Source organism: Herpailurus yagouaroundi, unplaced genomic scaffold (genome assembly GCF_014898765.1).
Source record: "Herpailurus yagouaroundi ecotype Mexico unplaced genomic scaffold, PumYag 140, whole genome shotgun sequence".
In the NCBI taxonomy this organism is placed as follows: Eukaryota; Metazoa; Chordata; class Mammalia; order Carnivora; family Felidae; genus Herpailurus; species Herpailurus yagouaroundi.
Window position 1 is genome coordinate 85,070,500 of NW_024412395.1, and position 19,302 is coordinate 85,089,801.

A 19,302-nucleotide genomic window follows, 5' to 3' on the forward strand; every position below is an offset into this window, starting at 1 on the left:
CTCTCCCACTCTAACCTCTTTTTTTTTTTTTTTTCTTTTTTTTTCCTTCCCCTCCCCCATGGGTTTCTGTTAAGTTTCTCAGGATCCACATAAGAGTGAAAACATATGGTATCTGTCTTTCTCTGTATGGCTTATTTCACTTAGCATAACACCCTCCAGTTCCATCCACGTTGCTACAAAAGGCCAGATTTCATTCTTTCTCATTGCCACATAGTACTCCATTGTGTATATAAACCACAATTTCTTTATCCATTCATCAGTTGATGGTTTGGGTTTTTCCATAATTTGGCTATTGTTGGGAGTGCTGCTATAAGCATTGGGGTACAAGTGCCCCTATGCATCAGCACTCCTGTATCCAAGTGGTTATTTTAAAAGGTGCCCTGGGAAAACCAAAGCAGGAACTGAGAGTGGGAATCCTGAACTCAAGTTCTTATCTAAATGTCCAGACTCTGGGTGTGAGCAGGGTTATCAGGCTGTAAAATGCTTAGGCAGCAGCTCAGAAACACAAAAGTTGTTTTTCCCATCAAACAGGTCACACACCAGTAAGGGATGATAAGAGGTGACAAATCTAGGCTTTTGGAAGTGAAGGCAGTTCTTTCCAGTCTATAGAGCAGAGAGGACATTTTGTTTTGTAGTGACCATCTTCTTTTCCTTTAAACTAGCTTTTATTACCACCGCTTCTTTAGATAATTGTATACCCATATACCTAACTTTTATGAGCCTAAGAATCTTCAGTGGGGAAATGTGTAGTTGAACTATGATTATATTAGATAGTATTTAGTTTTCTTTGGAGGTAGGGAAAAAAAATGATGCCTGCAGTTATGCACAGGCCAGCAACCTGGATAGGAAACCATGAGGGCATTATGCTAAGTGAAATAAGTCAGACAGAGAAAGACAGATCTTGCTTATATATGGAATCTAAAAATACTGAACTCAGAAATAGAGAACAGGTTAGTGGTTACCAGAAGCCAGTGGGGGAAATAGGTGAAAGTGGTCAAAAGGTACAAACTTCCAGTTAGAAGATAAATGAATTCTGAGAGATAATGTACAACTTGGTGACCAGAGTACATTTGTATATTTGAAAGCGGCTAAGACATTAGGTATTAAAAGTCCTCATTACAAGGAAAAAAATTGTAGTTGTGACATGACAGATGTTAACCACACTCATTGTGAAGATTATTTTGCAATATATACATATAGCAGATCATTACATTGTACACCTTAAACGTATACAACATTATATGTCAATTTTATCTTAATAAAATTAGGGAAACAAGAAATCATATACTCTTAAGAGTGTTGCTCACTAATAGAATGTAAATAGATCTGAAATTTGGTCTATATTTGTTAGGTAGTGTAGTGGAAGCCAACTACAGGCTGGGCACTATTTTACGTGCTGGGGATAAAGTGGTGAACAAGACAGACATAGAGCCTGAGGCTCATAGAGCTTCTAGTCTACAGGGGGCAGACAGCGATAAACAGGATGAGTAAGTAATTACATATTGTATGTTGGACAGTGGTACGTGCTAAGGAGAAACAAAAATGAAGCCAAAATATGAAGGTAGAAGTAAACCTTCATATTAACCATCCAGAGAAGAGTGGAATGAGATGGTAGTTTTGAAGGAGGACTTTCAAAAAAATTAGGGAGCTGGAAGAACATTCCAGGAGAACAGCAAATGCCCAGGCCCCGAGGCAGGATTGTTTCTAGCGTGTTGTAGAAACTTTGAGGAACCCCGCTGGTTGGAGAGGGGTGGACAAAGGGGAGAATGGTAGGAGATGAAGACGCTGACAGGTGGCTATAAGGGGAGTCATAGCAGTGAAGAGAGCTGCTAATGGGAAGATAATATTCTGAGAGTGATTGAGTCAGAATATTGCAATCATTTGATGGGGAGGAGAAAACAGTTTTTTTTTTCTTTAGAGATTTCACATGTAGATAAAATAAGTTTTGACACAGGTACTGGTCATTTAGACTGTTGATAATCACAATTGAACAAACACGTATATTCTTTGTCGTGGCGATGTATATATAAATACCTTGTAAAGTTCACATTTGAGACAGAAATGCCATTAAATTTTAAATGTTTAAACCTGTTTTCTTAAACCGTATTGCTTTTCAACTGGTAAATTTAAAAACTACTGGATAACAAAGATACTCTCCCCCCCCCACCCCCCGATAAAGACATTTTGACTAAGTAAATGTTTTTCCCCTACTGTAGTGGTAGGGAAATAACTTGTATATGGCAAGATTATTTGACTCGGTCAGCCAAAAATTGGCTTTGATTTCTTGCATTGATGAATGGTCCTGTTACCCTAAACAGACCCCCCCAAGAACAAAACAAAAAACCCAAAATAACAACTCCCTAAGCCTCGGAGTTTTTAAAAATATAAAATAAGATAATTTTTCTGTGCATCCCTAATAGGTCAATTTTTCAGGTTTGATGAATTCATAAATGTACGTGACTATGTTTAATAAACTGTTGAAAAGGTTTATAAACAAATTGTTATTGTCATAGTATTTCAAGTATTGGTTTTATGTTGTTATACCCATAATCATATTCTTCAGGGGCTGATTGTTACATGCTTAATGCCTTTTCTCTTTTGCCTTCCTCCTTACTGCCTACCTTCTGTTCAATTAACATTCTGCCCTCATCTTCACATGGGGAGAGGGAAAAGAACAGTGCTTGAAACGTTTAAATCAGTCAGTTTTTAAAATTGCGCTGCTAATCCAATTGTGAGTTTCATTGCTCTAGATATCATTTCACTTGTTACCAGAATTAAGAATTTACCAAACTGGAATTTAGATTTTTTGATGTTGAGTTTATTATTATTGGTTTTAGTATGCTTTACAATAAATCAAGTACTATGGATGGGATATTTCTAATGAGAATTCATATTATCTCTCAAGTAATGAGCAGCAAAACTCTTAATTATTGTGAGTCTTTTATGTAATCTATTAAGAACACTCTTTTTATAACTTCCTGATTAAAACTAATACATTGTAGGAAATCTGGAAAGCAAGAGAAGCCAATACTTAACTACATGGTAATTATCCATTATCCCATCCCCAAGAAAGAATTTCTCTTCACCTTTCAGTATACATTCTTCCAGTTTTTCTTTTTTTTTTTTTTTTTAATTTTTTTTTTCAACGTTTATTTATTTTTGGGACAGAGAGAGACAGAGCATGAATGGGCGAGGGGCAGAGAGAGAGGGAGACACAGAAATGGAAACAGGCTCCAGGCTCTGAGCCATCAGCCCAGAGCCCGACGCGGGGCTCGAACTCACGGACCGCGAGATCGTGACCTGGCTGAAGTCGGACGCTTAACCGACTGCGCCACCCAGGCGCCCCTCTTCCAGTTTTTCAATGATATGTTCTCATATATGTTTAAATTAAATGGGATCACTATTCTGTAATATTATTTTAGCTGAATGATGTATCTCTCTGGGCTGCAATATTTTTATTTGTAAAACAAAGGTAAAATATGCGTTATATAGATCTCTTGTGAGGATTAAATCAGGTACTGTGTACCCTAACAGTATCTGGCACATACCAGGCACTCAGTAATGGAAGCTAATAGTAATAATAGTAATGGAAATAAGATGCTTCTAAAAGCATAGTTACTAGGGCAAAGGATATGAATATTTTCAAGGTCGTTGATAGACATTGCTAAATTTCTCTTTGAACTGTGCTCCCAATTTACTTCTATCAGCAGACTATGAGAGTGCTTTTTAACTTGCCACCATAATTAACTATGGTTATCATAATTTAAAAACCTTTGCCAACTTGACGGCAAAAATTGGTATGTCTTTTTTTAAATTTGCATTTTGAAGGAGTATTAAAGCATTCATTATATATATATGTATGTATATATTCGTTGAGCATTTGTGTTTCTTTTTTTGTGAGTTTCCTATTCATTGCTTTGAAGAAAGCTGAAGTTGAAAAGTAGCTAATAAAACTATGCTTTTATCTACACTGGAGCAATTGGATGGTGCTCTATTTTATTTAAAATTAGAGTTTCAATAAGACATACTTTTCATTGTTGATAGCTAAAATATTAGCATACAAATGTTCCCATTTTCAGAAAGATATGGTAGAAAGTTCTAACACTGTTCCAAAGAAGCTTGATGACATCTTGCTTTTTAATTGTCTACCATTGTTTTTGTTTCAGAAAAGCACAGGTCGACCACATATAATCCAGAAAACCTTGGCAGGACAATATTCTAAGCAAATGAAGAATCTCAGTAAGTTCTAATTAAGATAGCCATTTTATATTGTGTAATAGGAGCCGTGACTTGGTGGAGCTCAGTACACGCAGGCTTAGTGGGAGGTGGAATTGGTCAGTGGCGAGCAATGTGGGTGGGCAGTGGCATTGCCTGTGGCTGGCGTGTACTGAGGCTTGGAGAGTCATTGCTGATGGAAATACCGAAATATGAAGCCCGGGAGTAAAGCTCTGTTAGGAACCAGAGAGTGTGGCTAAATTTAATGGTGATCTGCAATCAGGTGCATCCTTAAATTTCCTTGGCAGTTTACTGCTGTTTAGCCAATTTGTATTATCTCTCTCTTATGCTCTGGTCCTGAGGCATCTTAAGCACGCTGATGTTGACAAAAGCTTCTTTTGGATTATTGGGGTATTTGATATTATTTCTGTATATTAATGCCAAAAGTCTTTGATAGTTTATGCAAAATCTTATGCCATACATTATTTTTAATTCTAAAATGAATTAAGCACAGTGAAATTCTCCCAAATTTTCAGATATTGAGGGTCAGGTGGTTGTAGGTCAAATATGCATATTCTAATGAGTCTTGAACAGCTCATTACATTTTGGGTGATGTTTGGAAGAAAATGATATTTGCATTATAAATTAATAAATTTGTGAATTATAAATGGAATTAGATTTGTGACCATGAGGATGTGAAATGTTTAATGATTGGCATACTTTTTTCACCTTAGTTTATTTTGATTTTGAGATGACGTGTGTTATCAATGTTGCTGTTCCTTCACGTAGTAATTTTATTTTATTTTATTTTTTTATCATGATAAGTGTGCTGTTTAATCTCCATAACCTATTTCACCCATTTCCCCCCAGCCACCTCCCCTCTGGTAACCATCAGTTTGTTCTCTGTAGTTAAGAGTTTCTTGGTTTGTCTCTTTCTCTCTTTTTTTTCCTTTGCTTATTTGTTTATTAAATTCCACCTATGCATGAAATCATACGGTAATTGTCTTTGACTGACTTATTTTGCTTAGCATTGTACTTTCTAGCTCCATCCATGTTGTTGCAAATGGCAAGATTTCATTCTTTTTTTTGTGGCTGAGGAATATTCTATTGTGTGTATATATATATATATACCACATCTTCTTCATCCATTCATCTATTGATGGACACTTGGGCAGTTTTCATAGTTTGGCTATTGTAAATAATGTTGCAGTAAATATAGGAGTGCATGTATCCTTTTGTATTAATGGTTTTGTAGTTTTGGGATAAATATCCATAGTGCTATTGCTGGATTGATTGTAGGGTAGTTCTGTTTTTAACTTTTTGAGGAAACTTCATATTGTTTTCCACAATTACTGCACCAGTTTGCATTCCCACCAGTAGTGCAGGAGGGTTCCTTTTTCTCCATATGCTCGTCAACACTTGTTTCTTGTGTTGTCGATTTTTAGCCATTCTGACAAGTGTAAGGTGGTATCTCATTGTAGTTTTGGTTTGCATTTCCCTGATGATGAGTGATATTGAGCATATTTTCATGTGTCTGTTGGCCATCTGTATGTCTTCTTTGGAGAAATGTCTGTTCATATCTTCTGCCCATTTTTAATTGGATTATTGTTTTTTGGGTGTTGTATCAGTTCTTTATATATTTTGGATACTGACCCTTTATTGGATGTTACTTGAAAATATCTTTTCCCATTCAGTAAGTTGCCTTTTAGTTTTGTTGATTTTTTCTTTTGCTGTGCAGAAACATTTAATTTTGATGTAATCCCAATAGTTTATTTTTGCTTTTGTTTCCCATGTCTCAGGAGACATAGCTAGTAAAATGTTGCTATGGCTGATGTCAGAGACATTACTGTCTGTGCTCTCTTCAAGGATTTTTATTGTTTCAGGCTTCACATTTAGGTTTCTGATCCATTTGAGTTTATTTTTTATGTGGCAAAAGAAAATGGTCCAGTTTCATTCTTCCAACATGTAGCTATTGTTGAAGAGACTGTCTTTTTTCCATTGTATATTCATTCCTCCTTTGTGGAAGATCAATTTACCATATAATTGTGGGTTTATTTCTGGGTGTTCGGTTCTATTCCATTGATCTATGTGTCTGTTTTTGTGCCGGTACCATACTGTTTTAATTACTACCACTTTGTAATATAACTTGAAGTTTAGAATTGTGGTACCTTGAGTTTTGGTTTTCAGTATTGCTTTGGCTATTTGGTGTCTTTTGTGATTCCATATAAATTTCAGATTGGTTGTTTCTAGTGCTGTGAAAAATCCTCTGGTATTTTGATAGGAATTGCATTAAATCTGTAGATTACTTTGGGTAGTGTAGACATTTTAACAATGTTTGTTCTTCCAACCCATGAGCATGGAATGTCTTTGTATAATCTTGGATTTCTTTCATCAGTGTTTTATAGTTTTCAGAGTACAGGTCTTTCACCACTTTGGTTAAGTTTATTCCTAGATGTTTTATTGTTTTTGAGGCAATTGTAAAAAGTATTGTTTTCTTAATTTCACTTTCTTCTACTTCATTATTAGTGTATAGAAATGCAACAGATTCCTGTACATGGATTGCATATCCTACGACTTTGCTGAATTCATTTATCAGGTTTTTGGTGGAGTGTTAGGGTTTTCTGTATATAGTATCATTGCATCTGCAAATAGTGACAGTTTTACTACTCCCTTACCAATATGGATGCCTTTTATTTCTTTATGTTGTCTACTTGCTGTGGCTAGGACTTCCAGTACTATGTTAAATGAAAGTGGTGAGAGTGGAGGTCCTTGTCTTGTTCCTGACCTTAGGGGAAAAGCTCTGTTTTCCATCATTGATTATGGTGTTGGCTGTGGGTTTTTCATTTATGGCCTTTATTATGTTGAGGTATGTTCCTTCTAGACCTACTTTGCAAAGGATTTTTATCATGAATAGATGTTGTAGTTTGTCAAATGCTTTTTCTGCACCTGTTGAAATGATCATATGGTTTTTACTCTTTCCCTTATTGATGTAATGTATCATGTTGATTGTTTTGTGAATATTGAACAGCACTGGCATCCCAGAAAGAAATCTCACTTGAATGTGGTGTATGATTTTTTAAACTCTATTGTCAGATTCAGTCTGCTAATATTTCAGTTCATCAGGGATATTGGCCTGTAGTTCTCTTTTTCTGCGGTGTCTTTATCTAGTTTTGGTATCAGGGTGATACTGGCCTCATAGAATGAATTTGGAAGTTTACCGTCCTTTTCTATTTCTTGAAATAGTTTAAGAAGAGTAGGTATTAACTCTTCTTTAAATGGTAGAATTCATCTGTGAAGCTGCCTGCTCCTGGACTTTTATTTTTGAGGACTTTTTTGATTTCTGATTCAATTTCATTGCTGGTAGTAGGTGTGTTCAAAGTTTTTATTTCTTCCTGCTTTAGTTTTGGTAGCTTTACATAATATTTTAAAAACATACTCCCATTGAACTGTAGTCAAGTATAAATTTTGGTATTCTTTTTTCTTTTACACAGGTATGGAAAGCAGTGACCAGTGGCCCTTTTTATCCGAATTGCAGTGGTTGAAAAGGAGAAGAAAGAGAGCAGTGAATGTGAGTGTGGCATTGAATCATGGTCAGGGCCGCTTCACTCAGTTGAATTGTGTGCCCAAAATCATATAGTATCTCATTGTGTCTAAAGCAGCTTAAATTTGGGCAACTTCCTCTTACAAACAAAAACAACCAACCAAACTCCTCCTGTGATTTGAGTCTTATAGGCATATGAGCCTTTTCCATTAGTGATATAAACGGATTCCAGTGTCCTATGAACACTGATGGAGTGTACTGTATTAGCTTCCTTTTCAAAGCATGTTCTTACAAAAATTACAGTGTGTTTTTTTCTATTAAAAGTACAGCAGACTTTTTCTCACATGGCTTATATAACAAATTTGAAACATTTTGATAAACAAAAAGTGTAAGGGGAAGCATTAGATTTTGAAATGTTGGCTAATTATGCTTATTTGTATTTCTTTCAAATTAAAAGTTCTGCTACACCAAAATTTGAAGCTGGATGTGTTTTTCTAAGGATCTATTTGATCATTAGTATCGTGACAGTTACTAAATAAGAATCATGTAATTATAATCAACAACAATCATATAGCTCCCATGTATTGATAAATGTATAGGAGCTTTGTCATTGAAATTATGTTCCTAGTCTTTTTCATAATAGATTAGAAAGCTGTAATGATGGGGACCGTTTCGTAATTACATGGTGAATGCTATGTAACCGAGAATTAATTCCACAGCATATAGATTACATGGTAATTTACGAGATAACTTAATGAGTAATTATACTGAAAATTGCACATTTTAGATAATGTTTTGCTGAATGTATTTTTTTGTGAAAAAATTAGACCACCAGCCATCAGAAACTTAGTTACAGGTTAAATCGTCCTCTCTTTTATGAGCCTTTCTTCATATTATGTTGATTGTGGATACAATTTTTGTTCTTTTACTTAGAGACTTTTTTCTTGTTGTTTTCCTTACTCTTGAAGATGTGGTTGGTAATAATAAGCTTTATATAGGCTACTGATATTTCATGATAGTCCACCCTTATCAAATGTAAACTGACGAATGACCTTGTACATAAAGAAAAAAGAGTCATCATTATTTAGTTCCCAGTTATGAAAAAAGAAAGTCCAAATGATGGCGAAAATGCTTAGCACTTGCTTTTAAAATTATCTAGTAATAATCAAAATTTAGAAGAACTTGGAAAATAGTAATTGTCAATGTTTGTTCCTTTAGGAAGTTGTGTGGTTAAAATGTAATACGTTATTATTATAATTTCACTCCATTGAGTTAATGCATCTTTTGACTATATGTATATATTTTAACTTTTTTTGTTTATTTACTTATTTTGAGAGAGCACATGCATGCAAGTGGGGGAGGGGCGGAGGAAAAGGGAGAGAGAGAATCCCAAGCAGGCCCCACGCCATCAGCACGGAGCCCGACACGGGGCTTGAACCCACAAACCAATGGATCATGACCTGAGCCTAAACCGAGTCAGACGCTTAGCTGACTGAGCCAGCCAGGCTGCCCTTCTCTTAACTATATTGATAGCTGTTCCACGTGTGCTGTGCTATTCTTATTAAATGAATTTTAAGTAGATTTTCTTTGAAGTTTGAAGTAGATATGAATCTTTTTTTGGTCACAGTTTAATGCCAAAAAAATTGAGAATACTTATTTTAGCAGAATTATACTGTGCATTTTTCTCTAGAATATTTTTACATATGAAAATCATATAAAAATAACATGGGCTGTTCTTTGATGAGTATCTTAATGATAATTAAATACAATTCTTCTCTGAATACTTGAATGTTTGCCCACACTTTACAGTCACTTTCTTTGATCTCCTCACCAAGTTTCCTCCAGGGTGTTTATAAAGGTTCTTTGGAAATTCAGAGTCAATCTCCAAGTTCAGAGTTAGCATCAGAGATATAGCTGACCACTCTGACCATATATATTTATTTTCCACAGCCATCTCGTGGTGTGTTTGAAGAAATGAAATATTTGGAACTTATGATTGTTAATGATCACAAAACGGTAAGAATATAAGGAATTAGTGAGTTTTAAACCTGATAGCTTGCTTAAGAAAGAGTACATTTCACTTTATATTTAAACATTATTTGTTACTTACTAAGGCCAATATATTTAGATGTTTTATTTCTTTGGAACTATTGAATGGCTTGATTTATTTCATGGTGTTTGGAAATAGTGGGTTTTATAGAATTTTCACAACTCTAAACTTTCCTTTTATTTAGTGATTATAATTAATGAGTTTAACTATCTGTTTGATGTCTTTTACACATCTTCATTTAAAATTTTTATCCTCTACTTTTCGTCATCTATCTAGCCACTACGTTTTTAATTTTATCACGTGTCTTTGTTCTGCTAACATTTTTTTCTTAGTAATTATTATGGCCTGTGACAAAAATAGTTATAGGAGATAAACATGTATAATAAAGGCATATCCAAAGAGACTATCTTTGATGATTTATCTTCTTTAAATTTTAGAAAGATGAATAATATTGTGTTACTTATGTCAAAGTAAAATGTAAGTTAGCGTGTCACCTCAGTAACATTTAAGAGACATGAAAAATGATTATTGCCTCCTTTAGCCCTTCTTGAAAATAGAGTAGAAACTTTCTTAACCTTATTTTGCTTAATCATGTCCCTTATAAAATGGGTTGGCTGAAGCCTACAGCTTTCTAAAGAGTCTAACCAACACTTGATTTATAATGTTTGCTGATATCGGCGGTGTAAATACTCCCATCGTAGCTGATTTCAAACTACCCAAGTGAGGTCACTAGATGAGGAGCTGGAAAAAGTTGCATCCAGTTGGCTCTCGTGAACTGTTGGGAGGGGGCTCCAGAACCCCATGGCCACACTTCCCAGACTGGGTAGGCCAGTCGTAATTTTTGTTGTAATTACATAACTTAGTTAAAAAATTATATAAACTAAAACAAAGAGTACTTTTATGAAAACTCAGTTACATTCTGGAAAGATGAGAATCTTTAAGAAATACCTGAAAGTCAGGTATGGGTGAAAAACCTGTAAAGGATTGCAGCAAAAATTCAGATTGCCTCACATATATCATTAACTCCTTTTTTTAAAAAAGTTTTTTTAACATTTATTTATTTTTGAAAGACAGAGAGAGACAGGGTACTAGTGGGGGAAGGACCGAGAGATAGAGGGAGGAGACTCCAGGCTCCAGGCTAAGCAGGCTCCAGGCTCTGTTGTCAGCACAGAGCCTGATGTGGGGCTCAAACGCACGAACTGTGAGATCATGACCTGAGCTGAAGTTGGATGCTTAACTGACTGAGCCACCTAGGCACCCCAAGTCCTTGTTTTATTTTGAGGAGACCAAATTAGATTAGCAGACTATAGGGTAAAGTGACAACATGAAATTCTAATTAGTAGAGGCTACTCAAAAAAGGTCTTGAAACCGTGTATTTAAAAATGTGGTGACTTAATTTATTTTTAAACTTTTATTTGAATCTCTATTTAGCAGACATTTTCCATTAAGTTGCCAAGTACTAGTTCAGTTATGTTAAATATTATTCAGTGGAATACCTCTTCATTTTATATGCAGATTTATTTTATTTACCAGTAGCTTTTTATATATTGCTTGCTATATGTTAGAAGCAGCAGAATTTATCAGAATTACATATAATTTAGGAGAGGTCTTTTCTGGTGGGAAGGAAAACCAAATGAATTTTAGCTAATGAACACTAAAAAAGGAGTTTCAAAAGGACATTAATTTTCTTGAAACCCCAAGATAATTTTTCATCTGAACTATTTTTGTTGATTGGCCCAATGAGTTTTTATCTAGCTACTTCTCAGTCCTTAGCACTGTGGTATGTTGTGAAATTAGGGCTTTAGACACTTAAGCTTTTCCTAATACCCATTATATAAATACTTTTAAAGTAGTGGAAGCAATAATTAAGCTACATGCAATGCCTTTAAATTCACAAAGTACATTCGCATATAGCTGGGAATTAATAGAACAGTTCTTCAACCGATTACTTGTAATTCCACATTTCCTGGTCCACCATACTCTATTGGGAAGGTACATAAAGCTATAAATCAAAGAGTAGATAGCAGTAACTGTATAAATAGAAAAAGAAAAAAAATTTAAATTTATATGCTTTGAATTTATTTTTTAATCCTTTTAAATGGAAGCATGTGAATAATCTTGTCTTTGTCTTATGAATGATACAGTAGCACCCTCCCATTAAAATACCATTTTCATAAATAGAGATTTTCTGCACATTATACCATATATTCTGTGATAAAGTTAACTTGTTTCCGCTACCAAATTTGTTAATGGTAAACCTTGGTAATTACTTTATTATAATTAAAATTGACTGAGAACTAGGCATGATATGTTCATTTATCTTTGAAGCTAGAAGAAAAGAACCGTAATTTGCAGTGATAAATTTGGAGGCAATGCACAGTAAGAAATGAAAAAAAAAAGTTTTTAAGTAGTTGTTGAATTTGATTGACACAAAGAAGTAGTAATTCAGAACATGGATCAGAGTACTGAAATTCATGTTTTGAAAGTAAAACTGAAGTAGAATAATTACCATCTATTTTTTTAATATCTGAATATTTGCTCTTGGGTTTTAGAATGATCATCCCTGGAATTACTCATCATACAATCTGTGCTAGATGAAGCAGCACAGTTGTTTTGATAACCGTCATCCTTGGGTTGAAAATCAAGCTTTAATTTTAATTTTTTCAAAAATCAAATTTCTTAAATGTTGTAATTGTTCAGGAAGGAAAGTAAATTTGGCACTTTAAATGTAAATTATTTTCAGTGATCACAAAATGTGAAAGTAAGTTTTATCATAAATGGAGATTGCACAGTTTCTTTGTATGCAAAATTAGTTCTCATTCATTCAGGGACTAGAAACATTTTGCCTACATTCACATTCAAGCTCACCTCTTTAATTCAGAGTAACCTAATATTGGCTTCCTGAAAAAATGCAGACACCTTACTTTGAACAAGCATCATGTTTTCAGTGGCTTTCAATTAGAAAAGAAAAATCCCTCAATTTTGTAGAAAGCATCTTAGTAGCTGTCTGGTGGAACCTAATTTGTGAGCCAATTATAGCCTTGATAAGGGTCTGCAAACGTTTCTTTGAGCCACTTGGGCTAAATATAAATATGAAAAACCTTACTCTAATAGACAGTTGGTTGAAATATTTTAAAGTGCACAAGAAAATGTCTTGCTTACACTTTTGCCATGTCCTTATGTATAAGTCAAAGAGTGCAGGTGTGTTATAACTCAGACATTTTTTTCGATTTAAACTTCAGTTTAAACCCTATTTAAAAACCACCGTATTTATGGGCACCTAACCAATTATGAGTTCTCATCAATAATCATGGTTTATCGGGAATATACATAAACTATTTTATAAGAATTGTTAACGGAAAAGTTTTAGCTCCTGTCTGAACCCAGAGTAGGCATTGAATTCCATCTGTGTGACCTTGGATAAGTTCTTCATCCTCTCTGAACCTCATATTTCCAAAAGGGGGCTAATAAACGCCACCTCATAGAATCGTGAGGCGCATATATTTGTTGTAGCAGAAACACTTACTGGTCCTGGTAAATCCTAGCTGATCGGGTAAATGGCACTTCAGGTGAACAAATCCAGTGGGTGCTGCTAGCTGTCATCATTCGATTCGTGCTCTCTCAGCAGCCTTGGACACGGCTCAGCACACTCTCCTATTTGAAACATTTTCTTCATCTCTCAGCTTCTGTGACACAACAGTCCCCCCCACCTCCCTAGTTATTTCTTCTTAGTCTTGTGTACCTGGCCTCTAGCATTTTGCGAATACCCCTAACTTGCTTTTGGGCTTTCTTTTCTTTCTAGAACTCCCCCAGAGTGCCCACTTCCAGTCTCAACCTTTAACTAGTATCATGACTTTAAACTTGACCCTCTCTACTTTATGCCTCCAGCCTCCTGGATCCATCGTTATGTATCCACTGTCTGCTTGCATGCCTACTTCCGTACTGAATAGGCTCATCTCCACCATTTCTGAATCACAACTCTTGATTCCTTGGTCCTAATCTTCTCTTCTCCTAGTCTTTCTCATTATTTTAAATGGCACCACTATTCCCCCAGCTATCCAAGTTCAAAACGTAGGAGTCATCTTTTATTTTCTTCTTTCCTCACCTCCCACATCGTATACATCGGCAAGTCGTGGGACCCCTGCCTTCAGAGTGTGTCCACTTACTTCTCTGTCCAGATACCCAGCCTTCCTTACCTCTTACCTGGACCATTGCAGTAGTTTCCCGGCAGGTCCCTCTCCTTGCATGCTGGACCCTCTCTAATTCATTTACCCCACAGTGGGCAGAGTGGGCTTTCTAAAAAGGAAAATAGAGACGTGGAAATTACAAACATGAAATAAGTGAAAAACATCACATTTTGATAGACTTCCAAAAAAGACCTCATTTTGTTAAATTTTTTAACTTGCATGTCATATTTTTCCAGATAATATATTATAAAAAGAAGTCTACAAAATGGACAAATTAATGTTCAGAAGAAAATAAAGTGAATTGTAATAGGTGCCTTAGAATAGGTGTCAGCTAATATCTTTCCTTTCTTTTTTGTGATGTGTGCTTCTTCACGTTGAGACTTTTTAACATTTTCATCACCCCAAAGGGACTTAGTGTTGAGACTTTTGCTTTTAGCTTAAAAAATGTCTTTGATATTTTTTAGTCTGTGGAATTTGCTGGACAACTTAAAATCCTTAGCTATTTACAGCAACTTCTTTATGCTAGGTTTGAAAACCCTGTTAAAGTACCTTAAGTTTTTTCAATCAATACGATGTTTTATGGCCCAGTTATATGCACAGATTGATGTTCACTACCAGTAAAGAACACATAAAGATAGTTCAGGTCAGATTGGAATGCACAGTGGCAGCGGTAACATAGAGTCTGAGTCTGTTCTGAGTCCAAGTCCATTCAGGTTGGCGTAACAAAATACCGCAGCCTGGGTGGCTTATGAATAACAGAAATTAACTTCTCACTGTTCCAGGGGCCGAGGAGCCCAAGACTGTGGTGCCAGCATGGTTGTGTTCTGGTGAGGGCCTGCGTCCCGCTTCATAGCCAGCACCTTACTCTGTCCCCGTTTCTTCTAGTAGAAGGGGCAAGGGAACTCTCTGGAGCTTCCTTTATGAGGCACTACTCCCACTTATTAGGATTCCACCTCATGACCAAAGCATCTCCCCCAAGCCCCGCCTCCTCAGACCATCATTTTGGGAGTTAGGATTTCAACATATGAATTCGGGGGAATACAAACATTCACACTATGGCAAGTGTTATAAATGTAAATGGTTATAAGTTAACGAATGCTACCAAACCAATAGGACGGTACTAATTTATGGCACATTTTTCATGGGTTGTCATGTATAAAATATGATAAAAAATAAATATCGGGTATCTAAGCATGAAGACCTAGATTCTTTGTTTAAAAAAAACATAGTACCACGGGTAGAGAGAATGAAATGAAGGCAGCCTGACAAATTTATAGTGTGAAAAGTGGGCAAAGGAGAAGAAAAAAGGAATATCATGGGTTTCCAACATAGAAACATTTTTAATGGTTGTGAAAGACATGTTATTTTAGTAATTGTGATTAAAGACAGATTTTAAGGTTTATGGTGCGAATCTGATTCAGTAGTTTTGAGTTTGTTTTCCTTTCTCCTCGGTAGAGGGCGTGATCCCCCTGCGCAGATGTCAGTTTTCCAATGCCCTCTCAAAGACCTGCTGCGCAGTATTTGCTAAAACTGTAGCCCTCCAGATGTTGTGGAATTATTCTGTTAATTGACTTTTGTTTATTTTCTCAAATAATCATAAATAACCATAAACATTCTTGAAAGCTTCCTGTGGAGGAGGCATTCTTCTGAAAGAATATATTGAAATGTATGAAAGAATGCATTCCGTATCACGGGCAGTATCTAAAATGCTGCCGAGGAAATTTTCTTGGTGTGTGTATGGTCTGGAGTTTAAAGTGAGAAGGGTGTCGTATTGGGCCTAAATTTCTTGGCTAAGCTCTTTGTAAACTGGTAAAGGTGCTTTCAGTGAAAACAAAAAGGTTGCATTTGTAGACATTAAGACTGAATTAACAACTTACTTCTCAGGTGTAAAGCCTCTCATCCAGGTTTCTTTTTTTTTTTTTAATTAAAGTATTTTTTATTATTACTATTTGTAATATAATTTACTGTCAAATTGGCTTACATACAACACCCAGTGCTCATCCCAACAAGTGCCCTCCTCGGTGCCCATCACCCATTTTCCCTCTCCCCTCCTCCTACCCCCCCCCCCCCCATCCACCCTTAGTTTGTTTTCTGTTCGCACACATTTCTACAGGCGCTCTCCTTACCTGGAACTGGTAAGGTGTTTTAGATAGAGTGTTGCTGCTTAACAGAGAAATAAAATAGAACACCACCATATCCAACATGGCACACGCTGAACTGTGTATTTTTGATCCCCATGTGTACTATTGCTGTGAGATTTCTGCTTTTACTGTATTTTGAAATTTACCATGAAATTATGATTTAGCAGTGACTGGTTTATCCTTTCCCCCCCCAGTATAAGAAGTATCGCTCTTCTCACGCACACACCAATAACTTTGCAAAGTCTGTGGTCAACCTTGTGGATTCTGTAAGTATCCTGATTTTCTTGAACCTATTTTTCCAAGATGGAATGGTTTATATTTCTACCTGTTTACTAGTTATTTGAATTCTTTCTTGGGCAAAAGTAAAATACCATCCTTAAGCTCATCTGGCTAAGAAGTTATAGGGTGGAAACTTCACAAAGAGTAGTGTCCTCAGAGCTAGGAGGGCTGCTGAGTCATTCTCAGTATCCCAGAGATGCATTAATGCTGCTTATAAGTGATGTCCAGACCTGTTTGTCACCAAGCCTATGAAGGACAAAAACACAAGAGAAAATAAACTACCAAAAGAGTATAAATTACACTTGACAAATGAGACTTTGATGATAACAACCAGTTGAGCTTATTGTCTTAAATATATGGCAAGGGAGCTGGTAGATTGAGGTGGAGTATGTTTGGAAAATATAGGAAATACAGTTTTATTTTGTTTTGTTTTTTAACTAACATTTACTTTCTTAGTAGTGAATGCTTCAGATTTTATTTCTAGATGACAGCATTAAGTGCAGTCCCCAAATGAAACTAATTTGAAACAGTAAAATCTGTATCTTCTTACAAAGACTTCTAACTCTATAAAATCGTTCATATCAATATTTTTTTCCTCTCATTTTGTAAGTTACAGAGAATAATGGTTAAGGTTTTCTTCCTTGTTCCTGCTTTAGCTAGAATTCCATAGATGTGAACATTATTTGCTGTGTTCCAATAACTAGTTCTATTTGCCATAGCCATAGGCTAAATATAGCATACTGCTTTGTGTTCTAATGTAAAGTGCTCTTTTGTTCAGTTAAATATATTTTTATCTGATATTTATTATATGTCCCCTCTTACCTGGGAAAAGAAGACTTTTTATGAGTTGCCAACTATCTAAATGATACTTGTTTTCTCCAAAGAACTGCCTCCTTTTCTGCCTTTGAAACAGTCCCCGAACCTTCAATGTTGTAAATACTCATAACATATGACACCTACAGGGACAGCTAGGTAAAGGCATAATACGGGTGGATGAGCATAGTGGGTCATACAGAGTTAGGACTGAAATTCTGAAAGCCAGTTTACACGTGGGTTATTAATTTTCCATAATTTCAGCTCTTGTCAGCCGCCTTCTCAGACAAAAACTGTAAGTTAATATGGAAAAGAGAGTATCGGGCACACCTTTTTCGCTGCCAAAGTTGTTGACTTGGTAGCATCTTTGTGTTGGTCATTCTACCATGATTTAATGGAATCACATCTTGCAAAGTGCAGTTTTTGTTTTGGGCTCTCCTATAAGCTGACCAGCTCTAACTTGCTTGTCGTAAAATCATTTTAGCTTCGGGTTGAGTCAGGCACAATGATATTTTCTTTCTTCGGTGGGTTCAAAGACATCCATTATTTTCTTAATTAGCTTGAAAATAGGACAAAGTGACAGCAGTCTTTGAAGTCGCTTAATTGTGTGAATTGTTTAGCTACTGGGCCAGAACTGGAGAAAGAGAGCCGAAAGATACAATTTAAATGTTGTGAATGATGCCACCCCATGGCGAGGGTGAGGTGGGTGATACGCATCTGCTTTTCCCTGTTGTGGCCCAGATCCACGACTCCCGCTGGCTGTTATTCTAGGTGTCATGTCACAAGGCCTCCAAGGGCAAGCCAGCCATGTTGCTGGTGCTTGTCCAAGGATTTACCAGACTATTCCAATCCTGCAGGACTCGCTGGTCACACTGCGCTTACCCGGAGCCAGTATGTCAGGCTCCTACGTGTCACCTCCTGTGAGGTTTGGAAGGGTGATTTTACTCCACCCTGTTTAGAATTTATGTCCAGACTTTCGAATCTTGACATCCCTAGTGTCCATCCCCCAGTAAGATGCCTGGCCACTAAATGTGCTCATTTGGGATTGAAATAGTCTAGTAGGAGAGAGGCTGAATTGTGTGATTGTGATTTCTTTTTTTTAATTTTTGCTCTTGGAAATGAGAAAGGAAAGAAGATTCTTTATGATGAGCTAATTGTGACCTCATGTTCTCCTCTCACCTCCCCTCCTGTCCTTCCACTGACTCTGAATCACTGATTGTGCATGTTTGACCCAGTGTTTTCCTCCTGCACCTGTCCTGTTGTATACCCTCAGATTTACAAGGAGCAGCTTAACACCAGGGTTGTCCTGGTGGCTGTAGAGACCTGGACTGAGAAGGATCATATTGAGATCACCACCAACCCTGTGCAGATGCTCCATGAGTTCTCCAAATACCGGCAGCGCATTAAACAGCATGCTGATGCTGTGCACCTTATCTCGTATGTACCTGTGGTCTTCGGGTTGACATTTATCTTGATCCCTTTATTGGACCACCTAAGTTATACATAAGTGTATGGATCCTGAATTGATTCCTTTCTCTGGTTATATACGTAGCAGGGAGGTAAGCCTTCTGGTCCTGGGAAGGTGGTTCCATGGTCATAAGATTTACCTTCAGAGCATGATCTTACTTTCACACTTTACATCTTGCAGGTGAACTCATGATTCAAGGTGGCCGCTGGGGCACCAGCCTTTATTACGGGCACCAGGAGTACAGGGAGGGAAGAGTGCAAGAGAGCACTCCTTCCAGCTGAGTTAGCTCCATTAAAGTGGATTTCCTGAAAGCTTGCACATATCAGTTTTTACCAGTAAATCATTTGCTAGCCCTTTGTCATAGCCACACCTAGCTGCAAGAGAGACTAGGAAATATAGTCTTTAGAGGTGAACCATTGAATAAAATTGAGATTTTATCCTTAAGGAAAAGGATTGCCATACTTTCTTTTAATATAACAAGTGGTTTCCTTGTCCATTCATTACAAAGCTGTTTTCAGACCATCCTCTAAGACCAGCCAAATTCCTCCTTCCTTGCCTCTCACCTTAGCTCTTTACTCGTTTCTCTCAGTCCATAATCAGCAACTTCT

General features: G+C 36.4%; 1 protein-coding gene across 4 annotated transcripts in view; it reads left to right on the forward strand.

Annotated features, from left to right (window-relative positions):
- The window catches only part of ADAM23 (ADAM metallopeptidase domain 23), a 188,659-nt gene that overhangs the window by 108,172 nt on the left and 61,185 nt on the right, over positions 1 to 19,302 (forward strand). For all 4 annotated transcript variants that reach the window (XM_040476005.1, XM_040476003.1, XM_040476002.1 and 1 more), the window contains 5 exons: positions 4,167 to 4,239; positions 7,707 to 7,783; positions 9,707 to 9,772; positions 16,329 to 16,400; positions 18,500 to 18,663. In XM_040476005.1, the coding sequence (XP_040331939.1) occupies positions 4,167 to 4,239; positions 7,707 to 7,783; positions 9,707 to 9,772; positions 16,329 to 16,400; positions 18,500 to 18,663 (452 nt within the window). The remainder of the gene's footprint in view (positions 1 to 4,166; positions 4,240 to 7,706; positions 7,784 to 9,706; positions 9,773 to 16,328; positions 16,401 to 18,499; positions 18,664 to 19,302) is intronic.